Source organism: Marmota monax, unplaced genomic scaffold (genome assembly GCF_021218885.2).
Source record: "Marmota monax isolate L192 unplaced genomic scaffold, Marmota_monax_Labrador192_F-V1.1 WCK01_AAM20220418_F8-fsc00021, whole genome shotgun sequence".
NCBI classification, from domain to species: domain Eukaryota; kingdom Metazoa; phylum Chordata; class Mammalia; order Rodentia; family Sciuridae; genus Marmota; species Marmota monax.
The window spans coordinates 23388004-23404746 of record NW_026695228.1 but is presented as its reverse complement, the minus strand read 5'-3'; the positions used below and the strand labels follow the sequence as shown (position 1 = coordinate 23404746).

General features: G+C 44.4%; 1 protein-coding gene and 1 pseudogene across 1 annotated transcript in view; one reads left to right on the top strand and one right to left on the bottom strand.

Annotated features, from left to right (window-relative positions):
- LOC124087678 (adhesion G protein-coupled receptor E2-like) overlaps window positions 1-5283 on the top strand; it is a 28159-nt gene extending 22876 nt beyond the window's left edge. The window contains exons 12-17 of the mRNA XM_058576589.1: window positions 398-633; window positions 864-930; window positions 1517-1608; window positions 2377-2545; window positions 2629-2739; window positions 5095-5283. Of these exons, the coding sequence (XP_058432572.1) occupies window positions 398-633; window positions 864-930; window positions 1517-1608; window positions 2377-2545; window positions 2629-2739; window positions 5095-5283 (864 nt within the window). The remainder of the gene's footprint in view (window positions 1-397; window positions 634-863; window positions 931-1516; window positions 1609-2376; window positions 2546-2628; window positions 2740-5094) is intronic.
- Window positions 5284-8215: 2932 nt separating this feature from the next.
- On the bottom strand, window positions 8216-15619 carry LOC124087677 (zinc finger protein 333-like; annotated as a pseudogene).
- Window positions 15620-16743: the final 1124 nt, after the last annotated feature.

The window sequence follows — 16743 nt, the reverse complement described above, 5'->3', positions numbered from 1 at the left end:
AGTAAATGCATAAGACGTCACATGACCATTGGTTGCCATTTGTAAGTATTAGGTCCTGTGGGTCATTGTGTGGCCCTGCTGTTCTGTAACCAGCAGCACAGTGGGTTTGTCTACAAGATCATCAGGGATGGAATGCCACAGGGCAGCCCTGGGAGGTTGTGATGTCACCACTACTGCATGAGGAACTCTGCAGGGCAGCACTGGGACGCTGTGACGTCACTGGGCAGCAGGCCCTTTCCAGCTCTGCTGTGATCTATGGGAGCACACACGCAGCCCATGGCTGAAGCAACACAGTGCAGCGCCTGGTGCACAGCAGATTCCCCCGCCACAGGGCGCAGGGGGCATCCAGGGCCACACCCAGACCCTGACTGTGCCCTGGGGTCTCTCTCCTCCCCAGGTGCTGTGCGCAGTCATTGCAGGCGCCCTGCACTACCTCTACCTGGCCTCCTTCACCTGGATGCTGCTGGAGGGGCTGTTCCTCTTCCTCACAGCGCGGAACCTGACCGTACTCAGTTACTCCAGCAGAAACAGGCTCATGAGGAGGCTCATGTTCCCTGTGGGCTACGGGGTCCCGGCCACCATCGTGGCCATGTCTGCAGCAGCCAGACCTCACCTGTATGGCACCCCTGCTCGGTAAATGCGGACCCCACTTGTCCTTCTCCTCTTGAGCATGTCCACGGCCATCACTTGAACCAAAGTAGCATTTTGAGTATTTCAGAGCTTAAACAGAGAGTGTACTATAACATATCACACATACAGGGAGTCTGACTTCCCGTCCTTGTGGTTGGGCATGTGTGGAGTGACACTGGTCATGGAGTCCTACATGAACACAGCAAAGTGATGTTGTTCTCTCTCTTGCTCAGCTGCTGGCTCAACCCCAAAAACGGGTTTGTGTGGGGCTTCCTTGGACCTGCCTGTGCCATCTCTTGTGTGAGTGATGTCATCAGAGTTCCTTGCTGTCCACATGAGGGTAGCTAGAAGAGCAGGATATTAAGGATGGTGATAGAACAGGATTATCCCTGTATTGTTATGGGTTGTGTTGGGTTTTCCAAGACTTCTACATCTACAAATTCTAACCCTACTGTCAAATACTAAAAGCCACTCAGGTGTAGAATAGATGCTGCAAGGGCTAGAATGGAGAGATAACAGATTTAAATTTTTATTCAATAAAAATTTGCCATGGGGTATGGGGGTGTAGCTCAAGGGCAGAGAGCTTGCCTGGTATGCACTAGGGTCTGGGTTCCCTCCCCAGAACTGCAAAAGAGAAAATAAAATATTAATAAACATTCTGCAGTTTCTTTTTTTTTTGGGGGGGGCGGTTCTTTTAGTTATACGTGATGGTAGAATCCATCTGATATAATTACACAAGCATGGAATATACCTTATCTAGTTAGGAGCCCATTCTCGTGAATGTACATGATGGTTGGATTCACGGTGATATTGTCATATATGTACACAGGAAAATTATGTCAGATTCATGCTGCTGTCTTTCTATTGCTTCTGTGGTTTCTTGAAGGTCAATATGGTTTTCTTCCTGATGACCCTCTGTATTGTGAAGAGCAAGCTGTCCTCCATCAACAGAGATGTGTCCACCCTCCAGAACACGAGGTGAGATGGACCAGGGGACATAGATGCCAATGATGCCCAAGAGTAGAGCCATGTGCCTCCTCTGGGGCTTCTGAGTGGCCCACAATTAACAAATGTGGCTGTGCTTCCATGGCTGCCGTCTCAGACTCAGGGCTCTGCTGCTTACTCCAGTTCAATCCTCCAGGGGGCGGGATTATTCCTTCACTCAGCATCTTGTATAAAATTCACGCTCTTTCTTCTGGGTTCCTCTGATTAACCTTTCAACTTTTTGCATATCATCATTTAGTTGTATTAGACACTTGAACAGAGCATACAATTAATGAAAACAGGAATTTTGCCCTGTGTTTGTTTTCTGAGATACAGTCTCACTATGTTTCCCAGGCTGGCCTCCAATTCCTGGGCTCAACCAATCCTCTTGCCTCAGCCTCCTGAGTAGCTGGGGCAACAGGTGTGCACCCCTGCCCCCAGCTTCTCTTTGTAATTTTTTATGTCCAAGCCCTAGCACGGGGCATCCTCAGTAATGCTGGATTAATGAAATTAGGGATCTTCATGGAACATCATAAAACTCTTTGAAGTAAGCTTATGAATTATCACTGTCCTGGGTCCAAGTCAAAAAGCTATCCTGGACCCAAAATGGCATTTCTATTGTGGGGTATCATTGAGAGTAAACATCAGAGTTCAGTCCAAGAAATTGCTTACAGGGGAGAGTAGGTGCATCCATGGGTGGAGAGGGGAATAGCCTGATTTTGTTGTGGGTGCATTATAAGCCTCCATTCTCCCCCAACCTAGGGTGCTGACATTTAAAGCAATGGCTCATCTCTTCATCTTGGGCTGCACATGGTGTCTGGGTGTCCTGCAGGTGGGCTCCCTGGCCCCCGTCATGGCCTACCTCTTCACCATTGTCAACAGCCTGCAGGGTGTATTCATCTTCCTAGTGTACTGCCTCCTCAGCCAACAGGTACCCCTGCCCAGCTCCCACCCATGCCTCCCCACCCGCACCACTCTCTGTGAGCTGACCCAGAGCGTAAATTGCCTCTGCAGGTCCAGGAGCAGTACAGGAAATGGTTCAAGAGGATCTGGAAATGGACAACTGAATCTGAGTCCTACACTCTGTCTAGCAAGGCTGTGTCCGACACCTCCAGACCCAGTACGGTAGGGTCACTCCCTGATCCCAGAGCTCATGTTCCTGGTATTGGCAGGATTTCTCTCCTCCTGTCCACAGACCATGCTTCCCCTGTCTCCTGGACTCCACCATCATGCCTGCCTGTGTGCTGACCTTACATTATTCTCTCTCCCTCCCACCCACCCTTATCTGAATCTCCTAAAGACCCTGGTGTTGACCTTAACCTCACCTGGACAATCCAGGACAATTTTCTCATCTCAAGATGCTTAATATGCATGATCCCAGTGATATGTGAAATGCAAACATTGATCTCATAGAAAAAAAGAGTAGAACAGTGGTTCCCAGAGGCTGGGGAGGAGGGGGTGGGAAAAGCTTGATCAGCAGGTACTAAGTTACAGTCAGGAGAAAGAAGCTCTGTGGTAGGTCGCTCAGGAGGGTCACTAGAACACAAAGTGTGCTGTGCCTTTCCAACAGCTCTAAGGGGCTGGGGGCTGCTCAGTGGGAGGGCCCTTGCCTGGCATGTGCAAGGCCCCAGGTTCCATCCCAACACCACATCTTCTTAAAAGCCAGAAGAAAAGATTTTGAGATTTTACCACAAATAACGAATGCATGTTGGAGGAGATAGTTACGTTTAACCTGATGTAAACACTCACACTGTAGACAGGCAGGAAAACATCCCATTATACCATTAATATGTGCCATCTAAATAGATTTAATGTAAAATTAGATTTTTTAATCTTTAACATACTCCTTCTTGAGAAGTTCCTTTTCCAGACATGGTAACACTCACAGGCTATGGGATTAGGGTGTGGACATCTTTGGGGTCATTATTTTGTCTACCCCATCAATTACAATAGGTTCGGTTTCTCTTTCATGGAGCCGTCAAAATCTGCCTCATGTTGTAGATAATTGAATGGATTCACCACCCCCTCCCTCCACCACAGCCCTAGGAATGACATACACATTGAGGAAAAGAAACATCAACTTTTTGTCTAGAAAATAGGAAGCCATCAGATGGGGAAATTCAGGTGTTTCTACCATCTTGGGCACTGGACCGCTGTGTTAGTTCCCTGATGACATTTTATCTTCCAGTGTCTCCTTAAACTGGGCATCTCCAGGGTTTGAGTTGTTGGAGTATCTTCCTCTCATTTTGGAATCCCTTCATTGGCTCATTTTAAAAAAACAAAACATTTGTCTTGTAATCAGTTCTGAATAATTTTCTGAAGCACAGCATTCATAAGGCTCGAGTGAGGTTGCCCATCTAAATCAGTAGAAGTGTGCTGAGCTTCCACAGATGCAGGAATAAATAACTCCCTGGGGACGGGGAAGATATGGAAAGAGAGAATTCAACACTCCTTCCTTTAATAGTAGGTGATGGGCAATAGATAACAATGGCAGCCTTTCCTTAATGTTCTTCCTGCTCTCAGACAGAAGCCAACACACACCCTGAAGTGGGGAGATCAGATCCATCTTTTTTTTTGGCAGAGAGGTACCAGGGATTGAACTCAGGGGCACTCAACCACTGACCCACATCCCACCCCTACACTGTATTTTATTTAGAGACAGGGTCTCACTGAGTTGCTTAGTGCCTCACTGTTGCTGAGAATGACTTTGAGCTCATGATCCTCCTGCATCAGCCTCTCCAGCTCCTGGGATTACAGGCATGGACCACCATACCTGGTTCAGATCCATCTTTTGAAAGATACATTTTTGTGTGTGTTTTTGCAGCACATTTACCTGCTTTTATCTTCTGTAACTTAAGGGTTATGAAATGTAGGAAGATGAGACTTCTGAGAAAAACCAAAATCAACAAAATTAAATCCAATGTAGCCTGTTGGTCAAGTCCTAAGAAATCCATCAGGCAAAACAACTTTGTGATTGAAATATTCCTTTGAAATGTGTGTGTGTGTGTGAGACAGAGAGAGAGAGAGAGAGAGAGAATAAACCCCATAAACATATATGATTATTATTTGCTGACTAAACATTTCAAAAACTAGGGAGCAGGATGGTGGCTAAGATCTGCCAGTGGTCATACCCCAGGCACAACAGGTTTAACAGATGTAATTTTAAAATTCCCTGTGTATATTTGAGGTGTGCCACATGAATATAGGATATATACAGAAAATAAAATGGTTACTGTAATAAGGCAAATTAACTTACCCATCATCTCATATTCCTTTTTTTTAAACCAAGCAACTAAAATCTATTTATATAACAAATTCTTCTTTCCTTTTTTAAACAGAACTTGTAAGTTACTTTTCTACAAACTTATATGTCATTTTCAAATAATTACCATTCCAGACTGATTAGAAAGACCATCTGAGCTACAGCCTCCTTCCCCATGGACAATCTGAACCTCCACTGGGTCACTTTTTAGCCATTAGGACAGGACAAAGACTCTGTGCTGTGTGTTTCAAGAAATCCATCATGTTGGCCATGTGAAGGTATTCTTGGAGGACATGATCGACATTGAACTCCCACAGAACCTGAAATGTGTCCATGCCCAACATGTTGCTGAGCAAACTCAACATCCAGATGCCATCTGCCACCCAATTCCTCAGTTTCTCTGTTAAAAGTTCTTCTACTGCCCCCCTTCCTATGAGGCCTCTTCCATGCAAAAATTACAGAAGCAAGAAAACCAGCCTCCCAGGATGCTCACATCAACAACATTTAAAAGGATTTGAATGTGCTTTAAACTTTTTAACAAAAAAAAGAAGAAGAAGAAGAAGAAAACATAAAAGTTTTGTATGGAAATATTGTGGTGTCTGCAAGGAAAATGTCATGCCCTATGAGGGATTTGGACTTTTCAGGATGTGGAAGGCTCCCAAGAATGCCATATCCCACTTAAATCTTTCATAGTGGTGAAGTCATGGCCAAATTGCCAAGAAAATAGTTCCCCAGATAATGTCATGACAGATGTGTTAGTGAAATCAGGAGGAGGAGATAAGACTGAGCTGACAGGGAGATGGGCCTGGGTCACTTCCTGGGCAGTGAGTACAAATAGCACCTGCAGATATTTGCTAAGAAACTTACAAAAAGACTAATTTTAAGTCAGGACCCTATGTGACCCTGGTCCTTGCTTCTCCAAAGAAGAAAAAATGCCTGATGGACATTTTGACTAGACTGAAGGCTGCATGGACACTGCGTGCCATGCCCAGGAGTGGGCAGGGGGTTGACTTCCTTAAACCTCTATATCTATATAAACCCCTAGACAATTGCCACACTTCAGTGTCCCTCTCTGGGACCCCACCCCCTTTGGGAGTTCTGCTTTCTATTACTCTAATAAATCCTGTTACTTTGCTCTCACTCTTGTGTCCATAGAAGTTTATTCTTTAAATTTATGAGAGAAAGAACCCAACCCCATGCTCTGTGCTACATTAGTAATAATCTTGTTTTCATTCCAAAAGTAATTTAAATCAGAATTTTTGCCTTAAATAAAAGCCATTAAATATTTTCGTACTCCCAAATTTCTAAATAAAATGTAGATACATATTTTTCCATATATGGAATGTTTATCTCTGGGTCATGAGTTTTAGAAAGAAGTTCTCCTTTTGACATTTTTTAAGCCTTTAGGCAATGGGATAGATCACTTTTGCAATAGGAAATAACTAAAGTGTCTCAAGGAACATCATGCCTCTGTTCACAACAACATCACTAAGCAGTGGGTAAGAAAGAGGTTAGGATTTACACAGGCAGGTTAGGCATAAATACAATGATAGAGTTGTTTCTTTGGAACTCTAATTATACTGCTACAAAATCAGTGAAAAGGACATAAAACATGGAAATATTACATCTCCCACCAAACCCAAGTCTGTTTACTCCCCTGCTGGAAAAGGGCCCAGTGAATCAAGGGCAGTGTGGGGGGTGAGGAAAAATCATTTATTTGCTAACAAAACTGAGCTGATGGTGGGCTAGCAGCCTGAAAGACTGCCTTAACTCAGCAGATGCTTGAGCTCCTTTCAATCTTCAGGCAAGGGGGAAAGAAGGGGAGTTAGGATAGGAAATGACAGGTGACCAGACTTCTAGACATCTCTCCAATGGCCCCACGCTGGCCACCTGTTGATCATGGAGCTCCTGTAAATCCTGAAAATGTCTTAGTTATGCTTATCTTGGTATCATCAGCCTTGAAGGGGGAAGAGAGAGATTAGGGAGGTTTCAGATAAATCAGATTTGTGCTGCTAGTTTGGGGGAAACATTCCTCAAAAGATGGACTCACCTACATGCAGAGTGGAGCAGAAAAAGTCTCATCAGTGGTCGGGGCAGCAAAGGGGGTGGATACGATATGGAGGCAGAGACGCTGAGGCAGTTCACAGCTGCACAGGCCCAGGAGAAGCGCTGTTGACAGAAGAGCTCAAGCCCCTAAAAGGCAGCACCAGCCACTGTTACCACGCAACATGGATCACCCTCACTGACATGGTATTGAGGGGTGCCACGTGAATATGGGATACATACAGTGGAAAAAACAACTGAAGAGGGCTCTGTATGCTTCAATTTCCATGAACAGGAAGTGAAAACTTATGGTGGTTGAAGTCAGAGCAGTGGTGACCTCTGGGGACAGGGCTTACAGACTGGGGTGGTGTCCAAGGGAAATTTCTGCAGTGATGAAGTATTTACTTTTTGATGGGGTAGTAGCCAGTGTAGACACACACAAAAGTCATCAAGGTTCACACTAAGACTTATGAACTTTGGTGTAAATCATCCCTCAAATAACAGTATTATAAAACATAAAAGAACACAGTGAGAAGACACACAAATGGACACCATGCTGAGTCAGAGCACCATGAGAAAGTCACTCCCTGTCCCTTAACCAGTGGCCTCGAGTACTCCCCTCAACTTGCTGAGCCCCAGCTTCCACGTTTGATGGGGGTGAACACAGGACCCACCTCAAGGCATCACTGAGGAGACCAAGAGCTGCAGCCCTCCGGCAGAGGCTGCAGTCTATTAACAGGAAGCTCTAAGGGAGAGTGGCTATCGCAGGGTGTAGGGCTAAATGGCCACCCTTAGGGTAAAATGACCAGTTTATAAAAGTAATGTTTCACTGGAAATGCACAAAATGTGAAAATTTTTCTTTAATTCCATTGCTTCAAAATATACACATGCACTTAAAAACTGATGGAATTATTCAGTTCTACATCACCATCCATGGGGAGTATACCATACCTCTCTCAGGAAATGACTAATCAGAATCAATATTTATAAGTGTGTGTTTACACAAATAATATGCTTGATCCAGTGGGCTAATGTAGAACTTAATACATGGATTTCAACCACCATAAAGTGTTTATATAAACGGACATGATGAATACATCAGTTAGGGATTTGTGGTAAAATAAACAAACACACACCCATTCTCTCCTATTCTTTCCTCAAAAACAATGTGTTATGTTAGTAATAAATGCATTCTTTTCATGTAACAAGAAATAAACAGGCCAGGGCTGGTTCCACCTGCTGGATGTGAAAACATGAGACACATGCTAACAAGTATTCTGAGAACAACCCAACTGTCTACACTTCCACAAACCCACAGCTAACAGACGAGGGGCCACTGTAGCAATGAGACGCTGACAAAGGCAAGCCACCTTACTGATGTTCTCTCTGCCACTGTGGGTCCTTTTGTGCACGGCAAGTGAGAAGTTGTGCCTGAAGGATTTCTCACACTGATTTCATTGATAGGGTCTCCCTGAGGTGTGGGTTCTCACATGCACAATGAGGTGTGAAGACTGGCCGAAGGCTCACCCACACTCCTGGCACACATAGGGCTTCTTGCCGCTATGAGTCCTTGCATGTTTCCTGAGGGATGAGGGCTCACTAAAGGCTCGTCCACACTCCTGGCACACATAGGGCTTCTTGCCACTGTGAGTCCTCACGTATTTTCTGAGAGACGAGGGATGACCAAATGCTCATCCACACTCCTGGCACTGGCAGGGCTTCTCTTCAGTGTAAGTCCTCATGTGACTCTTGAGGGTGGACGGATGACTCTAGACCTGACCGCAGGTCGCACACTCATACAGCGACTCCCCCATGTGGATCCTCTTGTGCACATTCAGGTGTGTGCTGGTCCAAAAGGGCTTCCCACACTGAGTGCACTCGTAGGGTTTCTCTCTGGTGTGAGTCCGCAGGTGCGTCTTCAATAACGAATGTTCCCTGAAGGCTTTCCCACACTGGCTGCACGTGAAGGGCTTCTCTCCAGTGTGACTTATTATGTGGCTCCGGAGAGATGAGGGCTGGTTTAAGGCTTTCCCACAGTCCTTGCATGCATAGGGCTTCTCTCCTGTGTGGTTTCTCTGGTAGAATCAGGTTGAAGTTCCTGGTGAAGGTTTTCCTACACTGACTGCATTCAAAGGGCTTCTCTCCAGTGTGAGTTCTCAGGTGTCTCCTCAGATTCGAGGAATACTTGAAGGCCTGTCCACATTCTTGGCACTGGAAGAATTTCTCTGCGGTATGAGTCTTCTCATGCCTGAGAAGGCCAGAGCTGTAGTGGAAGGACTTTTCATACTGGTCACATGCATATGTCTTATCCATGCTGCGGATTTTTTCAGGTGTGATTAGGTGAGTGTTCTGAAAGAAGGACTTCCTGCTCTCTGGACATTCATGGGGGTCCTCTCCAGCAGAAATTGCCTGTAATATTGTTTCAATAGTACTAAAGAGTTTCCCTGGCTCATTATATTCATAGAGATCTTCTCCAGGCTGTGGTTGCTCCTGTCGGTTAAGGAAAATCTGAAGACAAAGCTTTATCTCACTCAGAGATTGTGTTCCCCATGGAAGATGAATTCAGCAGAAAGTCAGTCCTACATCTACTCAGAATTCCCTTGAGAGACACAGGGTGGACACTCTCCACCAGAGCTCTTTTCATTACTTTCCGGGGGCTTCTTAGATCAGACGTTTTCTGAATTGTTTAAGCAAAATTCAGTTTTGAACACCTAATACCTGCATGCAATCTGTGAAAATGATTACTGAAGGACACTCTGTGAAGATACAAGTGTTTCTTTCCAGTTCTGGGGATGGAACCCAGGGTCTCTCCACTGCTAAGTCCATGTGCTATCATTTTCACCCTGGCATCAAGACACAAGTCTTAATCTACATTTAAAGTTTTCTCCAACTTATGACATTCACTGACTTAAAAATAAAACTGTTTCCTCCTGGGAAAGCACCCTTTGCCACCAATCTCTCTCTCAGCTCTTAGGCAGCTTTTCTACCCTATGACAACCATAGACTTGTCCTACTATAGAGATCCAAGAGTAACCCCTTGTGAATCTTATCTGTTTTGTGTCAATGGAAAAATCCCCACAGAAATATCTTGGCTAGGAATTGATTCTTGGGGTTGAAGTGGAGGTTCTGAAATGAGTTAGGGAGTAAAAGAATTAAAGGCACAGAGAAAGAAACTCTGGGATCAAGATGACCAAAAATAACAAGGCTAGTGTGGATTTTTTCAATACTTATCCCAAACATAGGAAGACTGTTGAAAAGAGGAATAATGTATCAGAGAGCCAAGCAAAATTACTGACGGGCTTTCACTATGTGCAGAATTATGTAATCACAGAACAAGGGATAAGAATCATAGACAATTTGCTGAGAAAAGATTCCATGAAGACTGGGACTGACACTAAAGGGAAATATTAGCAAGAATGTACAGTGGGGAGGTACGGATAAAATACCTGCATAAAAATAGTAAATATGAAGAGAAGGAGGGACAAATATTTCTGTCAAATCAGAGGAAAATATTAAAGATAAAAAGGAAAGGTTGATTTTCTAAAGGAGCTCAACCTAACATCCCTCTCATTCAAGGCACTGAGAATGTCCCCTGTTGACAATTTCCAACTCTCATGACCCTTTTGCCTCCCAGAGCTAATGCTCACCAGTTCTGCTTGAACTCACCTAAACAGGTCTCTGGGAAGACGCCTCTCTCAGGGCTCCACAGCTCCACTCTTTACTTACAGTGGGACAACGTACTGGGTTTGCCTAGTTCATTTCCTGCTTGTGGGAAATAAGATGCCCAGTGAGGGAAGACCATGCCCTACCATGACCCAGATGTAAAATGACATCCCAAACATCATTGACGTTCTAGAAATTCATGCCTGAATCCTGAGGGACACAGCTAAGGTCTTTCACTAATGAACAGAATCCTAGCCTCTTCACTGGGATATAAAGGAAAGGGGGATCCCTGGTCCCAAAACCAGGGCCGGGCTCAGAGACATACTTGAGAATCCTGGAAGCTTTTAATCATGGAGAGACAAAGCAGAGGACAAATATTCACCTCCATGGGGTGGCCACAGTAGCATCATGAGGACATCCTGGCTGGTCTGTCTGCCTCTGGATCTCCCAGACCTCTGTTCAATTTGTTGAACCCAGTTGCTTGGAAGAAATTCTATGGACCATGGTTACATTCTCCTTGCATTATTTGAATTTCCTAACTTACTACTTTCTTATATTTTTCTCTAGTAATTGCAGATACACTTCTTTACCTTTGGGAAAATACAAAGGTGAACACAGCAGATGAAATCTCTGCTCACCTGTATCTGGTTTTATCAGGTCATAGACTGACAACAGAGAGATAAATGTGTTATAACACAATTCCCCAGCAATGGGAAGGAACAAAAGGACAGGACTGTCATGATATGTGCATGGGATTGTGGAGAACAGCTGGGGAGACCTCTGCTGGTTGGCTGAAGGCCAGAACCAGGGCCAGAGTGCACCTGTGGGCTTTGTTAAAAAAAATAACATCCAAACCTGAAGAATAACAAAGAAAAGATGCCACATAAGAGAAGTGAGGAAGAGGACTCCTCAACCACCAGGTCAAAATCAACTGGTCAAGGAGACCTGGAAGAGGCACAGGAAAACCAAGAGGTCCTGTATCATATAAAACCACGACAAGATTCTATTGTACTTTAATGGAACAATTTCTGAATTGTTAATTTATTCTCCTTTATCCTTTTATCTTTGTATCATTTCTATATCACTTTGAAACCATGAAAACATCTCTATTTTTCACTTTGGATGTGTTTATTTCTGCTCCTTTCTTATTTTGCTGGACGCCCAGGAGACAGACTGGGCTGGAATGCTGCTGGAACCAAGGGAGCGGTTTCCTCCTGTTGGTCTCTCAGGGACCCTGAGCTGATTACCTCACCCCTCCCACCCCGTGTCCATTTCATCCCACTACTTTCCTATATATTGACATCTTTCTCCATATGTGTGTTTCTTTAAATGCAGGGTGTAATCTAGCAAAATGTAACAGTATTTGCCCTGTGTTTATTTGTCCAGGGGAGGCTTACAAAATAAACATTCTGGCTGCCATTTCTACATTAGGAGAAAGATAACTTGATCTGGCCAGCTTGCATTGTGTACACTAGGAGTCTAACAGTGTGGTGTGAAGGTCAGAGGCCACAGGGGTGACAGTGTGATGTGTGTGCATGTGTGCCAACCTCAAGGCAGGGCACTGGGACTCAGATAGGCCAGGGTGATGGTCATAGAACATAGATCAACTCAACACTGGCTGAGAAGCACTTGTTTGAACTCAACAATAGCAACATATTCTTGCAACATTGATATAATAGTGATTTAATGAGAATAAATATGGAAGGCCTAGAAAGTATGAGTAGCACAATACCATTATGAAATATTGTGCATCCTTTGAAGTACTTCAACTGCATGGAGTTTGTTGACTGCAGGAAGTCCACAGGAATTATGGAGTGAGTAGGTAAGCGGGGATAAACTAGAAAAGAATACTGCGCCACTGCAGAGAGCATTTATGATGTGCATAGGATTGTACTCATGTGTTTGCATAAAAGTGTGTGTATGCATAATATAGAAAGAAAAGTTTTAAAATAGCCTGAGATTTTATAGAACAGAGAATGGCAGCATAGATTGAATTAGTACAAGTATAGTGCTTTTTTTTTTAAGGCATGAGATTATGGGTTTTATTTCTATCTTAAAAGTTTATTTAATACCCAGACATGAATTTATTCATTATATTTTGGTTGTTTTCTTTGGCAGGGCTGGGTCTCAAGCCCAAGGCCTTGTGTATGCTAGGCAAGCTCTCTACCATTGAACTACAACTTTAGCCCGAATTGATACACAATACCTGGACATGTTAACAGGGTGCAGTGTGAGAAATCAGTATACATATACAAAATGAAATGTTCAAATCAGAATAATCAGCATTTCCTTCTCCTTCAATATTTATCAATTTGCAGTGTTGGGAAACTTCTAATTTCTCTCTTCTAATTCTTCATAAGAATATATAATTAAAAGATGGTCTACTGTTTTGAAGTAATTTTATGTTTTGCACATAAATATAAAATTATGGCTATAAAAATACAGAATAAGATGAGCTGCAGTCATTATCCTGTGAACATCAGGATTTATGGCTCTTATATAAGTGTGTGTTGGTGTCCATCAACAACCTCCTCCTGACTCTCCTCCACACTTCCTCCGCTCCACTGAGCACACATTCTATTTTTCACTATTTAATTTGTTGATTTTATCATTTTTATTTGTATATATTCATTGTGCATATTAATGGGATTCATGTCATTTTCCAATACAAGCAAAAAGCTCACACTGATTGAAACAAAATTGAATGAAAATCTAAAAGAAAAGTTATGAAATATTAATGATTTAATAATATCCACCCGGGTTCCTAACTCAGGAATAAATTGCCAAAAACTCATAAATATTAAAATATGAACAAAATCCTCTACAATGCACAGTGGTAACAATGTTGAAAGTCTGAATTGGTTTTATACACACAATATAGATAGGACAAGCTTTCATCAAATGGGAAGGAAGCTGGAATGCCTTCCCAGGGAGGGCTGAAGCCAACGCCTCTCTGAGAAATGTACCTAATCACAAAAAGCTAAGGGTCACAATAAGCAACAACAGACATTTGAAAACAAGTTGGAAATACACATAAAACACGATCCACCAGCACCAGAGATGCACAAGAACTGTGAAGCAAGAACTCACAAGTAAAGAATACCAATCGCTGGGCTCTTTCAGAAATAAAGTGGGAACATAATCCAATTGACAGATTGGACTACACAAAGTTCATAAATTTTCACACATTTCCCACAAATATCTCTATACACACCTGAAACAAATAAACTAAAAGGCAAACAGGGAGTTTGGGGTGGGGACAGAGATAACTGGCTACCAACACACACAAATGTGCAGCCTCACAGATATTGCAAAGTAAGGCTCCTAGGCATATCTGTATTCAGGTGTGACATAATGCTTTTCCATGTGAATATCAAAGGGAGAGACAATACTATCAGAAGTGTGTCCATGAACTTCTGTTGCAAGATAATACTTGCAAGATCCTTAATATGGATCCTTGCCAACAATACACAAACATAATCAAATATTTATCATTGGAAGCAAACACATTTTTTAAAAATCCCTAATCTAACTTATTTACCCTCCACTGTTGGAGCCTATTCCTTTACCCCCTTCATTGCAAAGATTATTGGGTCTCTGTTCTTTCTCTGGAAGCTCTGGACACCTCCCTCCCATCTTCTCTTCAGCCTCTATTAGCACTACTTATTGGTCACCAAAGAACCCTGTGTTAGTGCAACATTCAGTTCTCTGGAAGTGTTATGAATCAATGCAGCCTGTGAATAAATCATCCATCAGGACAGCAAGCAGCCACAGCAGCCCTGCTCTGGGCTAGCTCAGCCTGGCTCTCCCCTGACCTCAGCTAAAGAGTCTTGGGTTTGGTTCTCTCTACTGCTCTCCTGCAGTGTCCACTGAGCTCTCAGACTCACCTGGAGACCAGCTCTGGGAGGAAGGTCTCCCTGTGGAAGTGCAAGGTCCTGCCTGGGTGGTCTTGATGGTGACTGAAGCTCTGTCCCCAGAAAACACACCAGGAAGGAGTCAAGTGCTGGGCTCCTAGGCATACTAAAGACCTCAAAGACACCTCCACATCCTGTCCAGCACAGGGTTGTGCACTGAGGGACCACATCAGAGCAGAGAGCCACAGTTCCCTATATCTGCTCATTAGCTCATTTCTCTCTTATTCCCCCAAGGGACACTGGCCTTGAAAGACAGGATATTCTTCCTGCTGATTCTCTGTTCCCAGGAGACCCATTTATAACCCATGAAACCTAGTGTTTATTGCTCCTTCATGGAACCACCTGCCTTCCAGAGGTCCTGCCTCCTGGCACTTCATTACTGCTTTGCTGGAAAATGTTTTCAGAGTCTCACGCTGATGAGCCCACACACACACACTCGCACACACACACACACACAATAGCCCAACGTGTTCATATCATGCTCTTCTCACCCCAGCCACACTATCCAACAGGAATGGATACAAGGCAAGTTGTCAAATTCAGTTTCACAATCCCCCAAAGAATGAAGCAATGGTGCTCAGAAACTCCAGGTTCGCGGTCTCCCATCACAGGTAACCTTGGAGATCCATTTTCGTATGGTCATTATTTGCTCTGCATTTAAAGAAACAAGAAATATGTTCCATAAAGTGAAGGGGATGCAAAAGGGACCTGAGAGAGGAACCGTCTAAGGAGGCAGGGGTCCCTAGGATGCTGCAAGGAAGGAGAAGCTGCCTTGATTCTGGTGGCATTTCCCCTCCCATCTTTCCCTCGTTGGCCAGCAAAACTATAAGGGATCAAAATAAAGAAAGGGCATCTTTTCAGCGTCCAGAAACATACACATTCAAATAGACAAACTGAATGTTGCAAGCCAACAACCCACGAAAAGAAGTTTACCAAGAACAACAAATGCTCTCCACACTGTCCCCGGAACAGCAAGGGAATGGCCTCCCTGAGGCTGCTGCTCTCTGGCCATGAGAGGAAGAGAACAGCCACGTCCTGTCAGTCCAAGGTGGCGCATTCTGAGGAATGGCAGCAGAGGAGAGATACACAGCTCCTCAGACTGCTCATAAGGCGTGTTCCTCATTATGGCAACACTGGGCACACAACCAATTCCCCTGCTGGACACTGTTCTGTACACAAGAATGTTTCTTTTTCAAGCAGATTCTCTATTCCCAAGAGACAGAATTAAAGTCAGCAGAATTCATCCTATTACTTCATCTCACGCCCTCTTCTTCCTTCCAGAGATATAACCTCATGACACCCCAAGCTGAAGTTCTCTTCCGAGTCTGACAGGAAGAACATATCTTATCCATGAGGCTTGGAATGGTTAAGTGATGTGTCCACTTGGGCCCATTGGGAGTCAGGTCCTCAACACATGAATTTTGGAAGAGGCAGAAATATTAATTCAATAACAGAATAGAATTGCCCCAGACCAGGAACTACCTGTCTTGAAGAGGTGCTCAATAGGCATTTGGGAGGGAAAAACATGGTGGTGGGAAGGGAGTGAGCCGCCAGGGCCCTGTGCTGCCAGACCTGCAGATCTCACCTAGTCAGAATACTGCATCTCTGAGGTGTAGGAGCACCCCTATCCAGCTGCTCTCCGCAGAAATCACCAGCGCTGTGACCCCATGCAGGGCTCCCAGCCTCAGGGTTCCAGGAGGTCATCCAGCATTGGAGCAGGACCTAAGCCTGGGGGAGGGCTTTAGCAGAATCACCTATGAACACAATCAGAGATGACCAAGATGTCACTCGGCTCCCACACAGGTCACTCAGCTGCTAACTACCTACAGCCCAACGCCATCACCCAGCTCTCCCCACCTCACCAGGCTCCCTCCACCTCACCAGACACCCAGGTGCTGAAAGCAGGCCACCACCATCTTGGCTCAACATTCTCACCATATTATCTGGGGGCAGTTCCCAGATAGGATCTCTAGTGGCCAGGTACCAGATTTCCAACCTTCCCCTCTCCCCAACTTAGGGAACCCAACACAGTAGTTACCCAAACAGGTGTGCAGTGAGACCAGGGAGCTGCCCACAGCTCAATTGAGAGTTTCCTCAATTGGGAACTGCTAATGGAGAGGGAGAGACCAGTAACCGGGAAATCTCCAGACAAGAGAGGGAGATACTACAGGGCACTCAAGTCATACGAGCAGTCCCAAAAGGAGACCCGTGAGGTGCAGTCTTTCTGCAGTGACTGGTGGTGCCACT